This window comes from Melospiza melodia, chromosome 19 (assembly GCF_035770615.1).
Source record: "Melospiza melodia melodia isolate bMelMel2 chromosome 19, bMelMel2.pri, whole genome shotgun sequence".
In the NCBI taxonomy this organism is placed as follows: domain Eukaryota; kingdom Metazoa; phylum Chordata; class Aves; order Passeriformes; family Passerellidae; genus Melospiza; species Melospiza melodia.
Genome location: NC_086212.1, coordinates 15,759,820 through 15,786,232, shown reverse-complemented (window position 1 = coordinate 15,786,232; position 26,413 = coordinate 15,759,820). Strand labels below are relative to the sequence as shown.

Below are 26,413 nucleotides of genomic sequence, written 5' to 3'. Positions count from 1 at the left end.
AAGGATGGGTAAAGGGGCAGTTTAAAATGTAAAGTGTTCACATAGACTAAGGCTCAACTTTAAAAAAATAATTGAGAGAGAAATGAGATCTACAAAATTCTAGAAGGCATGAAAATGTTCTTTACCAGTTTTTCAAATACGAGACCTGGGGCCTTCAAATAAAAGCAGCAAGTGATGAGCAACTCCTACATTCAACATGTACTTATGCAAAGGTCTTCCTTGACAAAGAATGCAATAAATGCCATAAGTTTGCACGGGCTCAGAACAGACCAAATTCTTTAAAAAAGGCCCCAACTATTCTTACACTGTTATTAACTACTATGGAAGGTCTCTTAATTATTTACAATAATCTGCTCTCAGAAACACTATTCAAAATACAGTGAGCAAATGTTATCTATGACTCAAACTGAATGTTTCATTTGACAAACTCTGTTTACTCTTAGGGCTTGTATGTTTTATTTCATACTGATACAGATGTGATTTGTTTACTTCCCCTCTTTGAGGATGGAGATGTCTAACTTGGCAATTTGGCACTTCAGATTTGGATGCCTCAGCACTGAGGACTGTGTTTGTTATCCAAGAGGCAAGAACTAGCCAATTTTACTTAACAGCTGATATTTTTTGGTGATATTTCAGGACAGCATTTGGCTTGTGCATTGCTCACATGGCTCTGGAAGAGATGCAGTGAAAAAACATGCTCCTTCTAGCTTGTCTAATCCCTTCAGTGCTTCCCGTAACTATCAGCAAGCGGCTTCCCTTGGGAAGGCACCAGGCTTAGCCATGTATTAGCTTGAGGACTGTGTTCTAGAAGGACTTGCAGTAATGCCTGCAAATTGTGTATACAGCATGTATGACACAGCCCAAAATAGCTAATCTGACCGAAGTAAGAGCTCATTTCATTTGCTGGGGAAAGCAAAATTGATTCATTACCATGATGCATGAAGCCGTTATTGCACAGTCCCACACCCAGTGCGACAGCTTCCTCCCGAGTCTGACAGTCTCCCTAGAAACAGGAGAATAATGTTACACCTCAGACCATTTTCTAAGACAAATTGTTCCCCCTTCCCCAGCGCATAGCTTGCAGCTCTGAAATTAGCAGGATGATCCGTGTAGGGTACAACAGCAAGCCATTAAAACAGGTATCCCATTGCCCAAACATTTTCATTCCTCCAGACAGCATCTCTCCCTCCTACAGCAGCCAGGGGATCAAGGACCAGCACTGGGGAAAAATACCATATTACCTCAATGTAAAGACATTTTATTTGAAATCAGAATGTTTGACTTCAGGACCCATTCGTCACAGACAATAAAACTCCTCCTTTGAAGCTGAGAAATCCTGTCCATATTCAGCTCAAGGGAGAAAAGGCTAAGTATGTGAACTCCAAAGGTCAGACAGGTTAAAACTACAGTGGCAGTTTGCATATATAGCAGATTACAAAGGCTTCTGTTTCTCACTACCTGAAGCCTTGAGCATAGTCATTCAAAACAGGTACCAAGGGTGACTTGCAACTTTACAGACTTCCCTGAAAGAGCAGCCTTAAGCTTTATATCTACAAGTCAGTTAAATAAAAGAAATGCCTAGTTTTCTCAATATATCTGCTAATTTGCAGCCACAAGTGAAGACTTGACAAACATGGTTGTACTTTTTAGGCAGACAAGTAAGTTTCAAATAGTGCTGCTAAAAATCAGAAGGCCCCAGTGGTCTTACAAAGATTGTTAACACTGGTCCCTTGATGCGAGATGAGCAAAGGGACATGGGGAATCTGGTGTCTGCTATCTCAGTGAGAGCAGCTGCTCAGCTCATTCCATCAGGGAGGGCACCTGCTGCTTTGGCAACAGGAGCAATTTCAGTGTATTACTTTCAGTCCTATTAAACAAGAAGCTGTATCCTACACCAGTATTACACCTTTTGTCCCCTCTATCTGAAGAACTAGATACCCGAAACCTTTCACAGCAGCTGCAGGCTAGTGTACTGACTTTGTTTTTTAGCAAAAACAAAGTGTTTCAAGCACACTCTGATCTTGCTAGCAGCACATCAGTCCAACTTCAAAAGCCACTAAGGACAGCAGTAGTTATTTGTCAAGCAAATGCTGGCAAACACCATCACTATGGTGTATCAGCATTATTTAAAGACAGGACAGAACAGGATCAGCTCTGGCCAATCCACAGCACCACTAGCTTTTGTTAAAGAGGCTGATAGCAAAAAAGATACAATATTCACAAATTAAGAACTAAATACTGTTGTCTTGGTAGAAAAGGCATCAAGGCAGTTCTGAAAGAACTGCATGACCATGTAATCACACAAGAAAATAGCTTTAAGAAACCAAAAGTTTAACTTTTATTATGAACTAATTTCAAGTCTTCACAAGTCTTCTCTCATTTTCAACATCCTGTCATGAGACAACGCTTAACACTCCCATTGTGTTATTTTATGGGATAAATGGATAGTTTATTTTACAGAGACTGGGATTTAAAAATCCCAATTTACTATTTCAACTGTAAATAAACTGGAGAAGAAATGCCTTCTAATATTACCATCTTAATCCTTTAGCAGTCTATGTTTGTTCTAGGCAACAAAAGCTTTGCATAGGAGGGTCTAAACTAGACTTGGCTACTCCTATGAAGTTAACTTGGCCTCAGAACATTCCCCTAGCAAAACAGCATTCTCTAATTAGAAAATACAGCTTTAGTTTATTCAGCTCGCTAAGTACTTCTAAATGTTATGTAGGTATTTGTCCAAATACAATAAAGGCAGTAACGAAAATCTTCAGAAAATAGAGCCATTTACAATGATCAGTCTTGACAAAATGTGTCTGGACCTTTTCATACAGAAACTAGATGTGAAACTTGATACACTAGTTTTGACGTGCTAACTTAGGTTTATTCCATACAGTCTCTCCATTTGAGTCATCAGAATTACAGAAACAGTTTACAGTCAGTACCACAGTGAAGAAGCATGTCCAGAGCGCATTACTATTACTCTTATTACTATTGCCACCATTAAATTATTATTACTGCTGTCTAGTTTTGGTAATGATGTGATGTCTAAAGCCCTAATCATGGTGGCTGGTTGCTTTGCGATGTGTAAACCCAGCAATTAAGATTGTCTCAGACCAAGACTGTTGATAGCTCCCTGAGAGGAGGAAAGAAAGCAGATGCACACAGATAAAAGCAGCTACCAAACCACTTTTAAATTTTCCACTGATAAATTGAAAAAGGAAAGTTTTAGGATTATGAAGTATTTCTTAGCAGAGAGTATCTTAAAACTTTTCTTACCTGTGCAATAAGCCAGTCCACTAGTTTACTTGCAGGGATTACTGATTTGTATGTCTTTAGGTGGTAGTCACGGTCTCTAATTAAGAAAAAAGAATTCAGGGAAAATCAGGACAAAAAGATATACATTTCTTTTACACTCTAAACCTATATATACTATTTTGACCTACTACTAATTAGCCATATTTTCTCTGTAGAAAGTTTTAAACTTCTCTAGCAGCTTGAATTAGGAAGATACTTCAGATCAACACAAAGCAGTGTTACTTAAAATTTCTCTAGATGTTGTTTCAAGCCATCTTCAGGGAGCTCACATTTCCACCAGAGGCAACCAGAAGATTCTTTTCACAGATGTCCTAAGCTGCTGCTGTAACTCAGGTTAGAATACTGCCACCAGCAGTCCCACTAAAAATCACACTTTTCTGGCTGGAAATCATCCAAAATCCATTGATGTCCAGCTTATATCTTTTGGCTCAGTACCAGTCCCATCTATAAGCTTCAATAATACTTTTCTAACATTTACCTATTAATATATTCATAGACAGGGACTCTACACATTCCCTCTGTGCCTCCTTTCTGTGAGGCTCCTGGAATTAGGCAGCTTTTAGTCTATTCTGCCAAGAGAGATTTTACACACTTGTTCAGATTTCACTTCCTTTAGTAAAATAACACGTAATCGCCAGACATAAATATAATATGCAGTATCCTTTAATGGAATTAGATCATTTCAGTCATGTAAATAAGAAGGGTTGTGTTTAGTTCTTGTAACACAACTGGCACCAGCTCACACCCGGCCCTTGCAGAGAGCAGCACTGTTCCTTCAAGAAGAAAAAGGAACCCTATTGTAACTTGATGCTTTTTGCATTTTCCTTCCATTTCTCTTCTCAAAGACATGGAGATCATTGATGGTTTTTCCCTTTTGTGAAGTATTTCTAAAGAATTTTGATACAAATACAAGAGGCAGAAGTGGCTCACGACATTGGGCTCTAACACCTTTCACCTCCAAGGTCACTGGATTTAATCCAGTTTGGAAAATCATAAAAGCAATTTCAAGGCTGTTTACTGGCCCATGTGAACTAAGTTTCATGGTCTTGATACAGTTCCTAGTTCCACATCACAAAAGCCATTACCACAATTAATTTGCATTAATTGGCTCCCTCTCATTGAGAGTCTCAGTAGAGAGGCCAAATGCTGAACGGGTATGAAGAATTAATTCCTCTCTCACCCTTGGGGTGGTCCTTGTATTTGAAGCTTGAGCTCAACTGGCATGACTGTAGAAGGAAGCACAGCCACTGAGGCTGTGTTACAGTCTGGATGGATCTATGAGGCAGGCCAAGACAAGACTTTATTCTTCAGTTCTGTCAAATCAGCCTCTTACATTACCACCACACTATCTGAATCTGCCTTTTCCCTAAAAATAGAATATCCAAACACCATCTAAAACCTGTCCTACCCAAACCTGTTCCTTTTACTAATTATCTAGAGATACAAGTATGTTGTGACTGGCTTTTGTAAATAAATGCAGCAGAAATGCAGAATGCAGGGTGTGAGAAATTAGAAAGAAAAGTGGGACTTCAAGAACTTGGGAAAAAACCAACAAAACATGACAGCATTTCCAGTAATGTGTCCTCAGAAAAAAAAGCTCTCCTCATAGTGCTTACACACAGTTTTCAACTTGTCTCCCAGTAATGCGCTAAACACAGCACAAATCTGTAGGAGTTTTCTGGGCAGATTTCCCCTCTCACACTCTCATCTTGAGAAAGTGTACTTTTGAAATGTCACCACAATAAAGGACAACATTAAAATATTGAGCACTAATGAGTAGGGGGTTCCAGATGAGAAGTAACTCTCAAAACTTTCCTAGTGATGCTGACAGTTTTGATAAGTTGCCATCAATCTTGGTCCAAGACCCAGTCTTTCCTTGCTTGCAGGTCATGTTGGTCAAAATCAACTTTAATTCACTCTCTTTTCTCACCATTTCAATCTACCCTGAACAGGAGCAGAACATGAAAGACAGATCATTATCCAGAACCATGAACTTCAGGTGAATAGCCAAATATAGAGGTGGGAGCCACTGAAATTCTGGCAGAACCTTGCTGCCTTACAGAAACTAGAGGAATAGAATATTCTTCACAGGGTCTAGCCAGCAATGCACTGACATATTGTCCATCACATACATAAGTGGGAATAAGTTCTTTCACCTCACAACTTCCCAGAAGTGCATCAGAGATACATTCAGAATTTTCAAAATGTTTTACTTCTTATACTTCAATCCCCAAAGTAGCATGATTTATTTCCAGTGGTGTACATCATGTCATAGTGACAGGGTGTCAAGATTTAACTTGAGGAAAAACATAAAGGCAAAGATTACTAGAAACTCCAAGGCTTCCAGGGAATAAAACTAAATAGAATTGTATCTCAAGGTTGTCAATAAAACAGTTTTGAATCCGTGATTCCTTCAGATCCCTGTGGCACATGTACCTGCTACTCCAAGCTGCTTTGCCAATTTTCTAGAAGGAAGGTTGCACCAGAAAAGGCAGCATGAGTGAAGGGATCAGCAGTCCTAAGATGCTAGATAAAGCAGTGATCCAAAGGCACAGCACAAAGCAATGGCAACGAACTCGGCAAAAGCTATCTTCCTTAGGCTAAGGTGAGGCTTGTCAGAGGAAAGAAGTCATGATAAGAAGACAAAACAAGGACAGCCTGAGAGATTAGGTTTTCTAACACAGCTATAAAAGGAAGAAGGAATAAGAAAGAGAAAAGGCAGGAAGAAGAGCCTGAACATACTGAGAATCAAGTCCATTCAGAAGGATCCTAAATCTTCAGAGAGTCTGGTACCTTTCGTTGATTATACACAGTTTGTGTTCACAATGTCACTAGCACAGATCAATCCTGATATGAGAAGCTATCCTAATAGCTTCTCCAGCTGGAAAGCTATTACAAAAATAGCACATCGATAAAACACCACAAGATGGGCCTAGGGGAGTTATTTTGTCGCTATTGATTCCCTAAAGCATTAGAGTAGGTCCACTTCAGTTTGTGGGTACCCTGAGTTCAGGGGCATTTTTTGAACTTCACATCCCATCATTTCTACTCTGCATATGAATTGCCATCTTCAGGGTGAAATGTTCACTTGCAAATACACATGTGCATCTATAGAATCATTTTGTCTGTTACTGGCAGCATCATGCTTTCCTGCTCTCTCCACACCTTTTGGGCTAAGTGAAATCTGTGCCATTGTAGAACAGTTATTCTGGGAAAAAATCCAGAGTTCTAATGATGCAAATTTATTACTTATAAACTGTAACTATCATTGCAGCTCCTTTTAGCATGACAGTGGCCTCTCTCAGTGAAAATTCAGTTGTACAACTCGTAGACAAGAGGTCAGTTTTGCTGAATTTGGGAATCCAGCCATCTCCACTAGACATATTTTCTTTCTCATCAGTTTTTTATTTGTAAAAAATTAAGTTCTTCTAAGTGAAAATGCCTAATCTTCCATGCAGTTGTAGAACAACTACAGAGTTCAGGGTGGTTTCCAGTATAGGCCAGAAATGTTCATCTGATGTCACAGTAAGGTGAACAACATCTGAAAATCATCTCCTGGGCTCTGAGAAGTTACCTAGCATTTGCAGACTACCTCAATTATTCAGCAGTTATTTATACAGAGCCAAGTTCTTAAGATTCCACACAAAACTTTCAGGGTTTCTTTCAAATTACAGCTTCAGCTTTTATTCTGCTTCAGACTGGCTTTTGCTTGTTTAGGGTGCTCTGAATGACAGAATCCTAGCAGCATACTGGAATCTGTTTACATCACTTCAGCATCTGTTGGCATTTTCTATAACCCAAATAATACAGTAACTACAATCCCCACCACATGGGGCACCACATCTGCCATGAATCAGAGCCACTGTAACCATACCCAGCTGCTCACTCTCCCTGAATCCCCAGTTCCAACATCCTCTAGCAGCAGCACTGCAACTATAGCTGTGGAGCACTGCAACTATAAGCTGTGGAGATGCAAGGGCAGTAAAAGAGCCAAGAAAATTCAGAAAATTATTGCTTATAGTAAGAAACAATAAAGATTTCAATAGTAAGGTCATATTTTTAACAAAGCCAGATAATAAATACAAAGGGATCACAAAGGGGAGCTTACTTGACCACTGGAGTATACAGGCAGTGCAGTCGGCAGTACAGCCTCACTCCCTGAAGAATGGAAGACGCAGAGTGTTAGCAGCTTTTTCCTTTTCAAAGAAACACTGACTAGCTAATGCTAACAAAACCTGGACACTGATGTCTCTACTCAGCTGGAATTTTTTATTTATTAGTATTGATATTCAAAACAGCTCCTTTAGTCTCTCTGTCAAACATCCTTCCTTCCTTCCTGGCTTTCAACAGCAAGAAATCTGTTTTTACCTCTAATCACCTCCATTCCAACATTTTCTCCATTAATCCTTCCTCATAATTAACCCATTAACCAATGTCCATAAGAAAAAAAACAAATTTATTAAAAGGCATGCGGACAAATATGGCATCAACAGAACTCATTTGACAAACAGTTATTAAGAACAGTTAAATATTGATCTTTTCTATCCCCCTGAACCATAATGCCCAGATCTGCAGCAGATGTGTTACCACCTAGTGTTTTAAAACATTTTGTTACTCAACTGGAATTGCAATCAGCAGTCTTGGGTGCAGTCACAATTGTATTGGTGTTCATTGCTAAACTCTGCTTCCTCTCCCTAATGTGAATGTCTCCTCTGGCATTAGGATGGACAGCTCAAAACAACACAGATCAACAGCAACGGCAATCTCCCACACAGCAGGTCAATGACATTCAGAGGGAGAGCAAATCACAAGGATCCAACTAAGAATGACAAAGCAAACCTTGGACACGATGTCTTCCAATTCACTTCTTGGCTTGTATGTTCCATCGTCATAGCGAAATCTGTACATCACCTGTTCATTCTTAAACTGGTGCTTATCTGAAACTAAAATATCAGCATGACAATTTAAATTGTCTTTTGTCCCCGCCATGTTCTTTATAGGCCAGTTGGTAAAAACTGGATTTTTAAAATTTTACATCAGATTCAGTTTACGTAAGTCTTTGGAAACAGTCCTAGTGAAGGGAACTGGGAACATCTGACCTTTCTCAATGAGTTTTGAACAAGATGTTGCAAATTCCCACAATAGCATTCACAGCACTTACAGCCATTTTTCCAGTTGCACAAAACCCTGCGACTCCAAAAGCAGAAGCATGCTGGTGGCAGGAAATTAATCCCAAAAAGCCCTAAACATTTTGAGGATGTGATGGGTATGGCAGCAAAAAGCATTTCAACATCATGTGAACAGTTTCACTAAGTTTTCTACCCTTATTTCCAGGGCATTACTGAAATCTGGAAATCTGGTTTCTTTTTATGATATGGCACACTCACCATGATGAATGATTCCATTTTCCAAGAGTGCCTGTCCCAGGTTGACCCCTTCCTCTGGTTTGCTTATCTCTCCAATTTCAGTGAGCCAGGATACAAACTCGCTGCAAAGGGGAGCAGAACACACAAACTTAGTTCCAAGTGGCAGCAGGCACTTGCCTCTGTGAGTCATCAGCCAATCACAGGAGACTTTCCTTGGAGCAAGTGTGAAAACTGTTGTAAGGAATGGTACCTCTACCCAGTGGCTTCATTTCCTACATTCCTGGAGGAAATGCTCTGTAGAAGATTTAGCCTCTTCCCATCATTGCCCTAAGCTCACTGACAGTGTGCACACAAAAGGAAAGATGACACAGCTGTATCTATAAGGATAATGCAAATCCTCATCTTATGGACCCAAGATGTCCACAGAGTCTCTTCTGCTTCCTCACATGTCATCCTTCAGAATTAGTTTGTCATTATTTTGTAATATCTAGCTGAATCAAAGAGGTTTTTTCCAGCCAATGAAGCCCTACGCTTCTAACAAACATATCAGGTCATATGATGCACAAAATTTCATTGATGCCTGCTACACTGACAAACAAGAAACTTCTATATACAATCCTGAGGCTTGGACAGTTCACTGGATTTAAGTATCACCTGGAAAGCATTTGCTTGTATACCAAAGAGAGTCCAGGTTAGGCCACCCACAGCCTGGAGCTTGTGGGAGTTTAAGGTAGTTTTCTTACTCCTTCTGATGATCTGAAGTAGCTATTATGACTTACTGTAAAACAGAGTGAGCTGCCACACTATTCAGCCTGGGTATGGTGTGAAATAAAAATCAATTATTATTTTTTAATAAATCATGACTGTAATGGGGCTTATGGTCCTTGTAATTAAGCTGCATCAAAGCACATCTGATCTGTGTCACAATGACATTCCCAGAAATTCTAGAGTCCATTAACTGATGTGAAAGACCTTTTCAATTCAAATACCACTTACTTGCCAAGAAAGCACTTGGGAACAGTACTTAATTTTCTTCTCCTATCTTTGATAAGGTTCACTTTCTTGCTCATCATCATTTGGTACAGCTTCTCTCCTTTCTCTGCAATCATGACATATGCATCCCTCTCCATTCCCAGTTTCAAACCTGGAATAGAAAGCAGAAACTCCTTCAGATCTTTAAGATCAAACAAAATGTTTCCTTGAAGTCAAAAGCTGAGGCCAAACAGCAAAAAATTGCAGAAACACAAAAATTTTATTGACTTATTTTCCATTTAAAGGGGAAATTACATATTTTTTTTATCTGTGTACAAAACAGTCATTGTTAAGTTTAGTACCACTAAGATGCAGCTTTTCTTCCACATTTTAAAAAGCAGCTTTAAACTTATGGTTATATCATACCACACAAAACAGAATGGTTTACAGAACATGAAGAAAGTCCAAAGCAAGATGAGCATGGGTCAGGGCAATCCCAAGCACAAATACAGGCTGGGAGAATGAATTGAAAGCAGCCCTGGAGAGAAACACTTATAGGTGCAGGTGGATGAAAAGCTGGACATGACCCAGCCACATGCACTGCCACACAGAAATCCCCCCCGTGGGCTGGCTGATTCACCAGTGTGAGCAGCAGGGGAGGGGGGTTCTCTTTAGATTTGCAAATCGCTTTAGGAGGACAGCATTCGCAAAAACTGTTTTGGTGCTGTAGATGCTTTATGTGTTCTAGCCTGAACATGTCATTTTCTGGATATGTTACTCTAGAACTTGCAAATCTGGGCAACTCTGGAGTCCAAAAGAGACACAGATTTTAGACACCTCCAAGACTAGCTTGAGAACAGGCAGCCTGAAGTGGCCATGCCTAATTTTAGTGGAGATCGACATTAGGCAGAATTTAAGTGATCACTGTAAAGCTAGAGAAAAGGAGAGCTGTACATTTTTTAGGAAGAGAAGTTTATCCTAACTGCTTTATGGTAAGATACTGCAATGAATCAAGAACCTTCTGTGACCTCAGAGCTGTTTCCTAGCTTTTGGAAAACATTAAGGACAGATTTTCATTTTCTCCGTGGAAGAAAATGTGTATCCTTTTTTCTTTCTTTCAAATACATTTATGTGCATATACATTTGTCCTACAAGATCATTCAGTGCAGTACAAAATACATCATCCACTTACTCTCCCTCTGCTCCCTTTCCTTGATTATAGCATCCAGCCACTTCTGTTTATCCTCGGCAGTCTTGGCCATACAGACAAACCACTTGTTTTTGGCTGTGTTGTGAATCTTCCAGCCATTTGTCACCGTGTAGCCATTGCTGTGGTAATCTGCTGCAAAAAGTCCAAGCACAAAGCACACAGTGAGCAGGAAGCCTGCTCCTTAAACCAAACCAGTGTGGGACACCTTCAGTAAAATAATCTTCTTTGATGACCTTGATTCCTGAGGTGTTCCTTACTGACTGCCCATGGAATCAGCTGTACTTACCACTCTGGAAGTACAAGTATCAACAGGCTGTTCAAACTGACTGAATGCTTCAGTCCCAAGTGTGACACTTGCTGATTTCACCTCAGAAGAACTAAAGTCTTTTAAATACAAGGCCATCAGTGGAAGAGTCTATGATGTTTGTTCATGGTATTTGTTCTGAATTTTCTGGGGATACACTATCTTCCTGCTCTGTAAGGATTTCTGTCCCACAACATGGAAACTCTTTATGTATCAACTGTTTAAAGGACATAACACTAATTCCTGGCTTATTACAATAGGGGCAGTGGTGGTGTGGCCTTTATGGATGGAATCAGAATCCCACCCGGTCTTCCTGGCTGTGTCAGGATACAAGAATCCTAACAGAACTGTCATTCCCGTATTTTGCTCATGGTCACATTCCATGCTACTAATTTGAATACTAACACTAATATTTAGTAGCATTCCAAATGAGAAGAAGAGCCATAAATTATGTTATTTTAGCTGTAATGGCTTACATTGTAAAAAAAAAAAAAGGACGAAAAGAAGACAGAAGTAACTTTTATTAAATTAACTTGGATTGGGACCAAAAATAGATAAACTTTGGGAAAACATACTCTTAATAAGGTCATTTCAGAAGGAAGGACTAGTGCCTGAAAGCATTTCCAGTCTTTCAAACACATAAGTTGGTCCGATAACGACGGTGCTACAAGTTCCATAAATTCAGATTTTGCTAAAAGAGGTAGACAAGTACTTTTGCACTACCTTCCAACACAAGAGCTGAACTTCCTGTGTTCTTAAAAGACAATATTTAGTAACTTACCTGTTCCATCTTCCACATTCTCTACTTCCATGACTTCTGTATTTATTCGGCCCCTGAAGATATAAAGGGACCCGTTGATTGACTTTGTCCTTTTAGATGCTTTTTTCCCAGTAACTCTGCAATTAGGATGAAAACTGTTATAACACATAAGCAAATGGTCTAACATATATATGAATAAATCAATCTGAGATATGACTATTACAGCAGGATTTCAATATAGTGACTGGTGGTATCTGACCATACCTCTGATGTTAAATAATTGGAATACTCATTCAGATTTCCAAAATAGGTGTGTACCAGTGTTAGTATAGCAATAACAAGCTTGTTTTTCCAGATTATGTGAAGATGGGGGTAGCTTCAAGATGTACCTTCTTGATGACTGACTGAAATACATGTCCATGAACAGCACATGGCCTTGGGATGACAACTGCAGCATCACTGACTACATTACATTTGACTCCTCTGTTTGCCTAAAGCTGTGATCATTTTGTGGAATGCACCAAACTTCAAATATGAAACAAACAATGTAAAGAGGCCACTGGCACGCGTGTTACATGCTTTTGTAGGGAAAATTCTGCTGGGGCAATTTTGCACCCAAATTTACATCATCCATAAGCTTTATAGTGTCTCTGTTGAATTCAGGAAAGCACTTTTCACTACCAGTCATTGTGACAGTGTTCACAGGGGTTCTTGGATGAGGCAAGAGATAAGAATGTTGACTCTATGTTCAGAAGGCTTGATTTATTATTTTATTATATATATATATATATTACATTACTACAATACTAAAAAGAATAGAAGCAAAGGTTTCCTCTCAGAAGCTAGCTAAGAATAGAATAGAAAAAAATGATAACAAAAGGCAGTTCTCTCGGACTCTGTTTGAGATAGCTCGGTTCTTGACTGGTCATTAATTATAAACATTCAAAATGGGCCAATCACAGATGGACCTGTTGCATTCCACAGCAGCAGATAATCATTGTTTACATTTTGTTGCTGAAACTTCTCAGCTTCAGCAGGAAAAATCTTAAGAAAGGATTTTCACAAAAAGATGTCTGCGACAAGTTATGTTCTCTTTTTTATGGCTAAAATGGGTTTAAAACTATCCAAGTAACACCTGTTGTGTTTTACTATCCAAGAATAACCCTGCTACGCAAGCCAAAACACAACTGGTAATAAATGGTCGTTAAGAGATGGCAGATGTCCAAATTCCAGTCAGTGAAGGCTCTGCTGCGGCAATTTGCCAGTACTTCGTAGGATTCAAAAAGTATTGCAGTAAAAATCAGCTGAGGAAAAAATTTCTTGTTAGAGGGAAATACCTATGGTATTTCTATGGTAAAATTGAGGTGAGATTAGAATCACCCATTTTTTCAGAACATTTTTTTCTTTTACAACTACCTTTAGAAACAGACATTTGGTGATGACTACGTATTTACATCCAATCAGACTGACAGGGACTGTGATCTTGAAGCTCTTGGATCCTTTCCTAAAGACGACTCCTCAAGTCAAAAGAAAACCTGTCCTGGAAGCCCTAGGGAAAGGGCTTCAACTGTTCAGCCTATTTCCCTACATGAAACACACTGTTCCTGACATCAGGATTCAATTTATACAGCAGTCTACAATCCTGCTAAAACTAAAAAACAATACTCAGCTCTGAAAATCTATGTCATCAGTTTGACAGACTTCCCTACATTTCTGCAAAAGGAGCTATTGCAGAACTAAAATCACAGATCTAGTTCTGATTCTAAACACATCTTACACTGGGTTTGACAATCCTACTCCTAATTTATGTTATTGTGAAAAAATATGATGTCCAGATTGGCATGCTGCATTATTGACTACTTATCAAAGACTAAGCCCTGAATTCTGACTGCATTCTTAAATCAAGAAATACTCCACTGCTTTCTACAAGTTAGCACAACACAATGAGATGAAAACTAAGTCGCTTAATCTCAAATTAGGAAGACAGAGACAGTTTCTTAATGGGGTTTCAGTATTTTTTAAGGTGTGTCCCACCAACATGTTAGTTATTTGAGAGCAGCTGGCCAAATGGACACACCAACACAAAGGAAAAGACACTCATTTCCATTGTAGACTAATTATAAATTGCAGCAAGACAGCAGAAATATCCAAAATTAAGGCAGCTCAGTGATCAAAATATATCTTGTACATTAGGCAACTTCCAGCAGACTTAATGAAATATTATGCTTTTTAGTGGAAATCGGATTCTCAACATCCCATCAGTTTGAGTTACATTGTCAGACAAAGGTAAACAATACCAACCCCTCGAGAAATCCAAATGTTATAGCAGGTTCCTCCAAAATTAAGCCAAACTACAGAGGAGCTTGGTAATGTCTCCTGTATAAAAAGAAACTTCTGCTTAAAGGGCACTAGAAACATTTTGTTTTCAAAATCTTAGTGTTTCAGGAAAACTGTCTGGACAGTGCTGGAGTTAGGCTAACCTCAACTACAAACTGGCTAGAAAAACAGCTTCTAAGAGCTCTGAAGTAGTAGAAGATTAGTATCAAATTAACTGGGCTTTTTAAATGAATGGTTTCTGTTAAAAAACACATACATTTCTGAACTCTGTTTCATACAGAATTTTGGACTCTGGTAAACCTGGTAAAGGGTCCAAGTGAAGTGTTTCCTCTCCTATGCATCATTTCAGAGTCAGAATGCTTCAGGTAGATAACATTTTAAGTATTTTAAGTCTTTTAGATTTAATGGTGCAATTTTTTAAAGTTTAAACATCTATATCTCATCTAATTTTGAATGTAGGCATCACCTAATAATTTGTATTTAGGTTGTATAAATTCAGTATTATAAATTATAAAAACACAAAAAAATCTGAACATTACTGAAATTAGCTTTCACAGCTTAATGGTTTCAAAATTTCCCGGGGGGGGGGGGGGGGGGGGCGGGAAGCAAGAAAGAAGAAGAAAAAAAAAAGATAAAAAGACACAAATTTTGAGAAATTAGAATTTTCTTTGGAGAGAATACTGGTTTTACAAAATATCTGATTGGGTTGGCTGTTCTATTTGGCCATCACCAGTAAGAAAGTATAACTTGAAGCAGGAGGATTGTATTACAGGAAAGGGAGGTAGAAAAGAAGGGAGTGCAGAAAATGCACTGTAAATTCAGAACAGACCAAGACATGAGAATGAGACTGGGGCTGTGAAGGTGAAAAGCTCAGGAACAGAAATACCATATAATTGCTGCTGAAGCAAGTTGCCTTCTACTCTGCCAATGCTATTTTAATTACAAGCAGCAGGTTTGAACAATACTTAAGGTTTATCAGATGGGATGATGCAAAAAAAAATTACCAGGATAGGAAAGAAGGACAACAAACAGAGCACATGGGCTGTAAATACTGACAGCAACAGCCAAATCTTTATCTCTTTCCCACTCCCCTGGGCCCTGCACCTATTTTATGTTTGCTTAGTCTTCCACTTTCCCCTATCTTGGCTTTTTAGCATTTTCCACATCACCCTCTTATGCTTAGCATAACTTCACAATATAAGCTGGCACCTTCACATTATTCCTGGAGATGCAGCTGCCCTCGGAAGCTTTCTGTCTGTAAGAACTCACCCTGAGCTTTAGCTGCACTGTTTTAATTCCTCTTTGGTCTGTACACTTCTCAAAGGGGCGCTCTGATACTGCCTGGGATATTTATCCTACCACATAGTGATTTCTCTCTCCTATTGCCTAAATGATAGAACTAGCCATGAACAGAGGAAATTTCCACCTGTGACAGTCCCACAGAAGCAACAGAGAATACAGTGAATGATCAGTAAATGATCACAGCTTCCACCTACAAGTCTTCCGAAGGGTATACAGAGAGACTCACCTTGATTTCCTCTTGCAATAGACCAGGAGATTATCAAATAGAAAGAACATTCTCTCCTGGATGTTTCCTGCTGATATTTTTAACAAAGTCCCTTGCAGCAAGAGCTGTGTGCAAATATCTGTCAGATTTGACCCCTGAAACATAAAAAAGAAATTAACTTTCCTTTATGAGTGCACAATGTACATCTTTTACTAACACGCCCTTATTTTATCTGCCATTAAACTGAAATAACTGATGCACTCATAAGGATTTCACCCAGATCTATTTGCCTTTCAAGTGAGATCTACCCATCAGAAATGTCAGCTCCAATCTAGCTCTAACACCTTCCTTTCTTTCATAATCTTCTTGTTCTGCTACAATTTAGCACCAGCCTGCACACACAAATACACTTTAAATTCCAAATTCCTCTGTGTGATGCTGCCCACACCTTCAAGAGTGTTTACACATCACAAAAGAAACAGAAATCCCTGTGCGCAACATGAGTCATTAAACCACGCAGTGAACAGCCTCCAGGGAGCTTGCTGGTCCTGCATCCTACCTCCCATCCTTCGATGTGGGACTGCAACTGTTCAAGAGCTTCCAGTTTCTCCATCTGTCTCTTGGTCTCGTTGATATTTGTACAGACTGTCTTCATTGCCTGCAATGCATTCTGGACAGCTGGGTGATCAGGATGCTTGGAGGGAGTCCTCTTAGCTAATTCCTTATTAAAAAAAAAAAAAGAGAAAACATGGAAACTGAGAAGTGGTTCATGGAAAGGTCTGAGCATTAGCAAGCAATCCTACAAGAAAATGCCAGAACCATTGCAAAACTAAAGAGAATTTGGAGGCATTTTACTGCAGATGCTGTTCTCTATTCTTCATGTGTACAGGGTTAATATGAATGCTGTTAAATAAATGAGGCAATTGCTCATGTTAAATATTAAGAGAGCTACATTAACAGAGCTCAAGTATGTTTTGCTGTGTCAGATATGTTTACTTTGTATGTTTAGAAGGCTGGGGCATGTGTCCTGAGGTCAAGACAAACAACACCTGGGCTCTGAAGTAGTCCATAAGAGTCTCTGCTTCACTTGTGTCAAAGCATAACAGCCCAGTTAAGCCCTGTCCACTGAAAAACAGCAGAGGCAAAACTCAGAACCTGACAGTATTTGGCAAAAGGGGCAACCACTGTCAACTCACAATTAATCATTTTTTTTAGACCAATAGTATTTCATAGTCAGCCACATTTGAATAAGAATACATTAAAGAAATCTAAAATATGGCTGGTAATTTAACCTTCATACATAATATGGTGTTTAAGACTGAAATACTTAACTTCCTCACTATCTTTTGCCCCAATGTATTATTTGGTTGTTTAAAAGTCCTGTGCTGCTGAATTGCATCATTCTGCACGAGACACAAGAATGAATTTGAATACAGCCAGAGAGCCTGCCCAGTACTGTGATCTGGAGCTAGACTGCTTCCACCCATCTGTGATTTACAGAGTAAAAGATGCACAGGAAAAGGAGGCTTACTGCTACAAATGTCAGTTGATATCAAAATGAAATTCCCTGTGGAAGTCTTTACTTTTGCTGAAAGTGAGGCAAGAAAAGTAAATGTGCAAAAAGCAAAGGCAGGAGACAGGTGTTACACTTTGGTGACCCTAGCCTCTGTGATTGCAAAACAGATTACTCTCACTAAAAATCAGTGAAGTTCTGCAGCTGCAGTGTCACCCATACTGCACTGGGAACAGGTATGTACACACTAGCACTGTCTAAACATCCCATTCAGAAATATCCCCAAAACACAGAGAAAGACCGCTTCATTCACAGCACGCCCTGCTGCAACAAACAGCATCTTCCCCATTCCAGTCACACCCTGGGAGCAGGAGAGAAGGCTGGGACCAGCAGGGAGGGTGCTGGCTGGGACTGGCACTGCCCCTCCACAGCCCTGTCTGAAGCTGTCCAAGGCAAAGCCGTGCTATCCTGACACTGCCCTTTTTCCCAAAAGAGCAGAGCTCAGCACTTCTGAAACACAGGGAGAGAGCTCTGGGTACTTATTTCTTTTAGTGACACATTTATGATGTGTAAACTCTAAGAGCATTTGACAACATTTTCAAAGACAGCTGAAAGACAGCCCAGTATGGCAATACCTGGGTAACCCTTATCCTCCACAAAGCCCACAGACATCGTTGTCTGGAATTGCTATCTCCTGTACTGCAACTTGTGTGCTAATAGGGTCAGGAAATAAGGCTGCTGCCAGTTAGAGAGAACTACTTCTTGTCAGGAGTTTCTTAAAATAATTAATAAAAGACACTTTTCTTTTTTTCTTTTTTTTTAAGAAGTCTCTGACATCCTTCCCCATGTCCTCCCTCATTGCACAATATTGACTGTGTACTTCAAACTGACAGCAAATACACTTCACAGCTGAAAGTTACACATTCCTTTATTTGAGAAATTCCTTCCTCCTACCTTTACTCCCCTGAGGACACTCGGGCATGGCCTAACATGGACTTTGTCCATGGGCTGCTGACACTGTGCACTGGCTGGTGCAGATCCCTGCTGCCAGGCTGGCCTGCTCTGGCACACACCGACCATGGCCTCAGAGCTCAGAGCTGCGACCCTCGCTGGCCTGCTGAGCAACAGAGCTTCACAGAGATAACAAGAGACAACACACTCCTTTATCAGTTCAAAAAGTTAAGTTAATCAACAGTTCAGCTCCAAATGTGCTAAAAAAAGAAAAAAAAAAGGCAACAAAAACCCAAACCACCTTTCTGTAAACATATATGTTCCTGGCAGTTTTATACTTGTATTTTACAGCTCGTAACATCTGCCTTTACTAAGCATAAAATAAATGATACATCAGACTTCCTCTGTGTGCCTGCAAATCACAATATTGTTTTTTATTCTGTGTTCTGTTAAAACTTTTACTTTATGTCAATGTCTCTGCAGGGTAAACACTTGACAAGCAATGGTGGATCAGATAAAATAGATTAGCTTCAACATGCCACTAAACCTACAACATATGCTAACTTAAAATGCAATAAAAATGTTTCTGGTTTTATAAATATCAGCACTTATTTGTGATTTTATATATGTGTGGAAGACAAAAGCATGATTTATAAATTGACAGTGCTCCTTAGAGCTCTTTAGGGAATAGACAATTTTTAATATTATGCTACATAGAATTGGATTTCAACCACACAATGTCATGAACCTAAGAGCAACACAACTTTTCTTGGAGGAGGGAAGGGGGGGAGAAAAAGCCAATCCTCCAAAGACAATTATATTCAATTACGGCCAAATAGAAGATTCTGTTTCTGGAACAGCTACAAGAGGAATGGAGAGGTGAGGGAAGCAATAAGGTAAGCTTCCTTCATCCTGTTCTGTATTCCCACCAGTGGCTTCCCATCTTTCCTTTTCCAAGTGCAGGCAGTGATTCATGAAGGCCTGTGTATGCCTCACTGCTGGGCTCTCCTTTCCAGGGGATTCTGACTCTGGTGACTCCTCTCTGCATACAGGTTTTTCTGCCCCTCCCAGGGCCAGAAAAACTCTTCTCCACATGAAGCAATACATAATTACTGTCCTAATTGCCCATGGAGTTGTATGCCCTCAGATATTTTTAAAGGATTAGGGTGGAATGTGCATTTCTGGCTGGAGTTTGAGCAAATCTTCAACAGACCAGACCTCAGGCAAGGTCCAAGCCCTGTGGGCTCTGGGCTCCCAAGAGCAGCAGGGTGCGGCTGTCATGTGCTGTGCATTCCTCCTGTGCCAGAGGGAGACAGAAGTGACTGTGCCTAATCCCCACACGATGGTGTGATTAACTCATGATTACCACTGCCCCAGGGTTTGCTTCTTGCTGACAGAAATGCTCTTTATTAAGGGGAAAAGACTATTTTTGTTCAGAGACTGGTTTACACAACAGCTGCTTCTACTCTTAAGCAGTAGAGTTGAGATTAGTTAATAGAGTCCCACAATTAGAACAAGCGAGACAGAGCTGCCTTCACCCAAACCCCATGCTAGAAGATCTGCTCGGCAAGTTCTCTGTGGGAAATCAGCACATCCCTCCGGATGTCCAGAGTTGCCGATGTTCCCGTCGGGGGACTCGGAGACCCTGGCATTCTGCCCGGAACACCTGGTGGCTTGATTTTGATCCTTCCAACGAATTGCCAGCTTGGCATGGGGATGTGAAAGCCACACAGGTTTGAATGGTATAAAAACAAGGTGTTCACAGGGTGAAAATGTAGGTTTTAGGATCTTTTGGAATGGGGGTTATGGGGACAAGATGGAGGAATCAGGGCATGTCTAGTCCTTCTTCTTCCTCCTGTTCTCCATTTTCTGCTGTGATGTTAGCACTTGGGGATTGGTTTAGAATAGAAGCGCACTGTCTAACATAGGTGATAGGTATTGGGAATTAAAAGTAAATATGTTATACGTAGTTTGTAGTATAAAAAGATGACACTGCCTCAGGGGCGGTCAGAGTGCCTGTGGCTGCCTTGCTGAGCAGATCTCAGCTGGGCAAAAAGAAAATTTTGTAGATAGGAAATAATAAACAACCTGAAGACCAAAAAAGCGAACAGTCCAGACTCATTCTTCAAAAGCGCGGGCTGCCTCAGAACCATCCCACACATCTCAGGGCAGAGACAGACAGCCCGAGAGTTCTCCAGCCACCCACTCGTGCTGTGTGTCCTTCATCTCTGCTACCTTCCTTATTCCCAAAAAACAATGCCCATCACAGCCAACAGTTTTATTTTGCTCCAGTCTAGTTCAAGCCCCTTTCTCAGTTATAGGAACTAATTTACTGACTGACAAATTCTACACTAATTTTCTTGTATGTTGTCTGAAGCAGACAAGAACTGCACTGGGGCACAAATACTAATATTGCTATTTCTCTATTTGTGCAGAGATTATGAAGTGCCATAGCTAAGTTTGAGTCGCATCCTTCAAACCACACAAAAGGCTTGCAAACTAGACAGAGAAAAAGCAACAAAAATTGTAAAACTCAAGCCCCCAACCCCAATCAAAAAAACCCCAACAAAGCCCACCCACAAAAAAAGATCCCACCCTCTCCCCCTTCTCCCCAGAAAAAATCCCCAAACTGAAAAACCCATCCAAAAACCTGTTTACAGTCAGGCACTTCAAAGCTGCAATGTTTGTGTCACAAAAAATGGGAAACTACAAATAAAATTGAAACGTATTGGCCACCATCATCTGGATCATTGTTATGTCTCCATCATATGTTAGTTTAAAAAACCCAAACAGCTTCATCAGAGCATGAGAAAACATAAGGTCACGTGTTGCAGGATGATATATTTCATTGGAAATTACTGCAAAGCTTATAGTGGATCAGTAGTTGGAGATATTCTAGTGTATTATTCCAAATTAAGTAACTCAAATCAACTCCATGCCAGATTTTATTGCTCTGAAGAAGAACACACATATATGTTATTAAGTTGTTACAGTATTTAAAATATGTGCCTTACCTTACTACTTCAGTTTACTTTCAAACACAATCGAGTCTGAATTACCTTGTGCATACTAGCTTTATCAAACCCACCACTTAGCTACATTAAATACTTACACTAGACATGGTCATATCAAAGTTACCAGATAATCTAGATGTTTATAAACTCTTGCCAAAAACAACGTAAAAGAGGAAAGTAGGCTAGCTTTGGTCTAAGACTCTTCTCATCAACTAGAATACAATAGTATCTGTTTGCCCTGGGAATTAGATCAAGCAAGATCCAATCCCCATGAATACAAAAGAGCTATTTCAGGAGCCATAACTGAAGTTCAGGAGCAAAGGGAGAGCAAACACTTAATTTGAAGGTTACGCTATTTTTAAATCTATCTCTTTTTTCCCTTGCTTGGAGAGCTGCATTTTCCTGGTCAGCATAAATAAAATCTGGCTGTGTTTTCCCTTAAGTGTTCTCATGTCTGAGACATTTGTGTCTGCTCTGGTAATTTAATGCTAGCAACTATCAAATAAGTCTTGAATGGGACACAACTTATTTGCTATGAATTCACTACCTTTGACAATCAGAATCAATTACACTTTATAACAGTCACTGATATTTTCTGAGCTGAACAACTCCTAGTGTTATGCTATTATTTCACTGACTGAGGCAGATTAAAAACTTAATTCCTCTTTGCTTTTTCTTAAAACTTTTATTTCCTATCCAGGAAGTTTCAACTAGTGTGTGATCTTTATCAGCCTATATACAAGAAGAAATCCATAGCAAAATAGAATGCATCCCCACAAGATGCCCCATCACAGCCCCTCCCTGCAAAGCTGTTTCTTCAACAGGTACACATGGGTCTGGGTCAGGACCAAGTGTAGGCACAGGTAGGGCAAATTCATATTTAACCCACTGTGGCTAGAAAGCAAGAAACTCTGTTTCAGTCTTCATCTTGGTGGTATTGGCTTTGGCTTTCAAAGAAAGGATGTTTGGTCCCCAGGAGTTTTGACATACATTCATCACAGAGTTCTTACTTTCTTACAGAACTCATAAAGGGACTTTTCTTTCAAAATGTGAGGGAAAGTATTTCTATTTTTTTTTTAATTACTTTTCTTTTAGTAAACACAGTGTGGCTCTAGCTGAGGAAGAGACTGACATCATGGAAGATTGATGACTGTTAGCCACAGAGTATCTACCAGGCCACTGGGATGCAAGCTCTCCCAGAAACTGCTTTCTCCTTTTCCCTCTTCTTGTCCCCATCAGGCAGGTGACCCAGCCCTGACCAGGAAGGATAAGAGGCAAGTTAGCCCTTTTCAGGTCCTTTATCTTCTCAGGCAAGAATATTAGCAAGGGGGCCAATTAGTGCCACATACCATAGTCATTTCTGGATTGACACCTCCGCATTGAGAACTCGTCTGAGACAACCAAAGAGTTTTCAAACAAGCTGCCAAACAGCTGTCCGAAGATAAAGGATTTTGATCATTACTGACCTGCTCACCATCAAACTAGAGACCTTGTCAGAAGAAATATAACCCATCATGAGTCCCCAGAGCCATCCAGTCCCTCAGAACACAGGCACAATTCTAGCTGAACTCAGCTTTACAGGAAGTGGCTCAAACAGCCTGCACAAGCCTCAATAAACATCTAAAGAGCACTGAAGTCAAAAGGCTTTGGTTAGTCAGTAAGTCACCCTGTCTGCTCTACCCAGACCATAACAGGATTTAGCAGCCTGCCATCATCAGGGAGATTTTTGCCCGTACCCGTAAAAAGCAATTTTCTTCAGAGAAAATCCAACTTTCAGAAGTGTAAATCAGGAAAGCAATAGTGGCAACAAAAGTCAGGGCTAAAAAAAAAAAGCAGAATCACTCCAAGAATAAAACAATCATCTCAAGAAATACTTTCTCTGGTTTACCTTGAGCAGAAGAGGATATTTGCAAATTCTCTGAATTGGAGTCAGCAGATAACCCTCTAGTGGAATGTCTGTTGTCTTTCTGCCTCCCAAGAGCATGCAACTCTATAATCAAAAAAAGAAACAAATGTTACCTCAGACACAAAGCTTTCAGATGATTTTTGACACAATTTTGCATTTCTAAAACATGCCTTATGGTGAGAAAGCACTTTACCATACCTAAGGTACAGGAAATGGCATTTCATTCACCATACAGTCATCAAGTCTGACATACAGCCATCAAGTCTGCAAAGTTCTGCAGGCATCAGCAAAAGAAACTTTGCAGTGGATAACAATGGCTGCGCAGAATAGTATCTTCTCAGAGAAATACTATACAGCTGGTGACTCAAAAACTATTCTAATGATATGATAGCAAACAGCAAACCTAGATGGACCATTACTTAAAATAATCCAATTTACCTCCACAATGGATACGACCTGTTGTCTTTGTTCACTATGTAAAGTTGTATACAGTCAGTCCAGAAAACTCTTGAAGGCTAAAATAAAGCCTACTAACTAGTAATCATGTAATTAACTTTAGTCCAATTGTTGTGTTTGAACTGAACTGGAATTGAAACAAATTAGTCATCTGCATAACATCCACCACTTCTCTGGCAAAACATTATGCCTGAGCACAGCTGGACAAACAGCCTGGGCACACTGGCTGGCTAACCAGCACACATGGAACTTCTCCAGAGTTTATGGAAATTCATTTCTCAGGATTGATATAGAAGGGGAGTTTAAGAACAGGGGATGACAGTGGGAAAAAAACAACTCTTATAGTCCTTGAACTGTCCTTAATTTGTAACAATAATCTGTAATCTTTGTGACAAATCAACACTGCCCTACTGTAAGCTTTTTACGCATTCCCTGATGATTCTACTACTGGTTGCTGCCAGAGACAGGTAAGAACTTCAGGTGGCCTTCAAGTCTATTTCAGATGAACTATGTCCACATTCCTATGCTCAACCATGAATATGGACTTTGCTCCAAAAGTCACTCCAGTTGCAAACCTGTCCTGTCAACACAGAAGGTGAACTTTAAATGCAGTTCAGCCAAGAAGTGCCTGCTTTGAGGCATCACCAGTAGTGTTGTCCCCTGTGAAATGCGTGCTGTGGCTCAGACACACTCGGAAATTTAGTGAGCTTTCTGGCTGTAGCTCTTCAATTCTTCTCTTCAAGGAATGTCCACAGGCATCATACATTAAATCTCCTAAGTCCCAACTGGTGTTTTTAAGAGACAATTGTCTGTAAAATAACCTGTCCCCAGGCTATTCTAGATCTGTGGCATTGGCTACCCAGCTCACAATGCTCCCTGTCCAATTTCCAAGTCCCAAGTGATTTAATTCTTGCCATCTCTTTTTACAGCCCTCTCTCTAGCTCTGGGCTCAAAACTGCCCTTTAACACTTACTGACTTTTCAGACACATTCTCACATTCTGTGTTTCAGCAGCTGTGAGGGGGCAATTGGGCCAAATCTATCTTCACAAGTAAAGCTTTGTACTTTAGTGCTGCCTTCTCTGCATAGCAGCATTGTAGCACTGGTTTGGGAGGCCTGGAAGAAACTACCACAGCTAAGCAGACACATCAGTGCAGCCCTTCTTCCCATATTTACTGCAATTTTAAGTCTCCTGGATTCAGGTGCTGCAGTAAGCCACAGTAGACAGTGTGACATCTTTGTTGTACCTCGTAATCAGTTTGCCAGCTGCTGTCTCTAACACGAACAGAAAACTTTGTCAATTCAGTGGAAGTGGAGAACATTCTGAAGGTTGGGAAGGACATGGTTTACATGCACCTTCCCTCACCTTTCTCATTGGTTTCCCTCAGCAGAAGCACTCAAAAAAAACCTCATGAACAAGGTAAGGGTCATTTAGTAATTTAAAATAATGGTTTAATAAGGTTCATTAAAACTCAGACATGACAAAGTGACTCTGCCTACGCTACAGCACGAGGGTAGGCTCCCTCTGCGGCCCGTATCTTGTGGCTAAAGGAATGCTCTGGCCCTGCTTGTGACTGATGTTTATATGTCGCTGTACTACACTGGGAAAGAACAGAACTTTCACAGGAAGCAAAAAAAAAAAAGAGCAGAAAGAAAAGCAGGTCCTTTGCAAGAAAAACAGTCTTTATTTCACTTCACAGAATTTACTAGGAAAAAAGCTGATGCGACAAATTATTCCCTCACCTATGTGCCACCCCCGTTACAAATGCCACTCATCCATGGTCAAGAAAACAAGACATTCAAAAATCAAGCAGAATTCGGGTGAAAGTAAAGAAGAGAAACAACCAAGAAAGGAAAGTAAGGAATGCAGCAGTAGAAGGCAGTGCCCACTGACTGCTTCTCCTCCCAGTCCAGCCTCTAAGGCGTGTTTGAAGGCTATATGGCCACAGTCCCTCCTTGGATGGGAGTTAGGTTACTTTTGATTTGAGCAGCAATGATGCACTCAAAACAATTCATCCGGACTACATTTCATGTCCACAACTGGATTCATGGAGAAAAGGGTGCCAGAAGCAGGTCACATTTTTTTCATTAGCCTGCAAATGGTGAATTGGTCAGAGAACTGAGCAGGGGATCAAATCCAATGGGAACTAGCCTCAGTCTTGCTGCTGACTTACTGCATTATTCCTTTCATCTGTGCTTGTTTTTTCTGTTATTTTTTAAAAAGAAAATCTTCCTTGTTTCCACTGCTATCACTCCTGCTGGTACTGCTCAGTTCTGTGCCTCAAGTCATCAGTGATTTCAGTACCCCTCCACCCCGAGTGCTCCATACCTGGCAGTGGGTAATACCTGCAAAATGCCCAGCATTCCTGGGATAGCAAAGAGTTATTATGAGCACAGGGCAAAGTCAGATCATTGAGTCAAGAGTGCTAGAGAAGGTGCTTACCAGAAGGAATGTTCTCACTGTGGGGATCTTGTTCAATTCCATCAGCAGTCTGAGTGCCTTCTCATGGTTGCTACAGTACTCCTCATACACAAAGAATTTGTCTTTCTGCAAGGAAAAACAAAGTGACTTATTGACTCAGACACCATTGGAGAGATTATTCTGCCGCAGTCTGCTACCAAATTATTTATAAACAGACTCCAAGTGGCATTAGCATTGGAGTTTTCAGGAAGTGGGTGACACTCTTAATGTGAGTACTGTATATAGGTTCTCACTAATTCCTGACTTACTGTTGTAAGTTAACAGAGACTTTTCTGAGCACTGAGACTTTCAGCACTTTTCCTCTTAATGCTTCACTGAGAT

At 40.2% G+C, this 26,413-nt stretch overlaps 1 protein-coding gene across 1 annotated transcript in view; it reads right to left on the bottom strand.

Annotated features, from left to right (window-relative positions):
• The window catches only part of PREX1 (phosphatidylinositol-3,4,5-trisphosphate dependent Rac exchange factor 1), a 114,388-nt gene that overhangs the window by 30,872 nt on the left and 57,103 nt on the right, over positions 1 to 26,413 (bottom strand). The window contains exons 4-15 of the mRNA XM_063172680.1: positions 26,054 to 26,158; positions 23,138 to 23,239; positions 16,331 to 16,492; positions 15,793 to 15,926; positions 11,949 to 12,064; positions 10,846 to 10,995; positions 9,678 to 9,825; positions 8,703 to 8,803; positions 8,155 to 8,258; positions 7,424 to 7,473; positions 3,277 to 3,352; positions 931 to 1,003 (exon numbers count right to left, since the gene is read on the bottom strand). Of these exons, the coding sequence (XP_063028750.1) occupies positions 931 to 1,003; positions 3,277 to 3,352; positions 7,424 to 7,473; positions 8,155 to 8,258; positions 8,703 to 8,803; positions 9,678 to 9,825; positions 10,846 to 10,995; positions 11,949 to 12,064; positions 15,793 to 15,926; positions 16,331 to 16,492; positions 23,138 to 23,239; positions 26,054 to 26,158 (1,321 nt within the window). The remainder of the gene's footprint in view (positions 1 to 930; positions 1,004 to 3,276; positions 3,353 to 7,423; positions 7,474 to 8,154; positions 8,259 to 8,702; positions 8,804 to 9,677; positions 9,826 to 10,845; positions 10,996 to 11,948; positions 12,065 to 15,792; positions 15,927 to 16,330; positions 16,493 to 23,137; positions 23,240 to 26,053; positions 26,159 to 26,413) is intronic.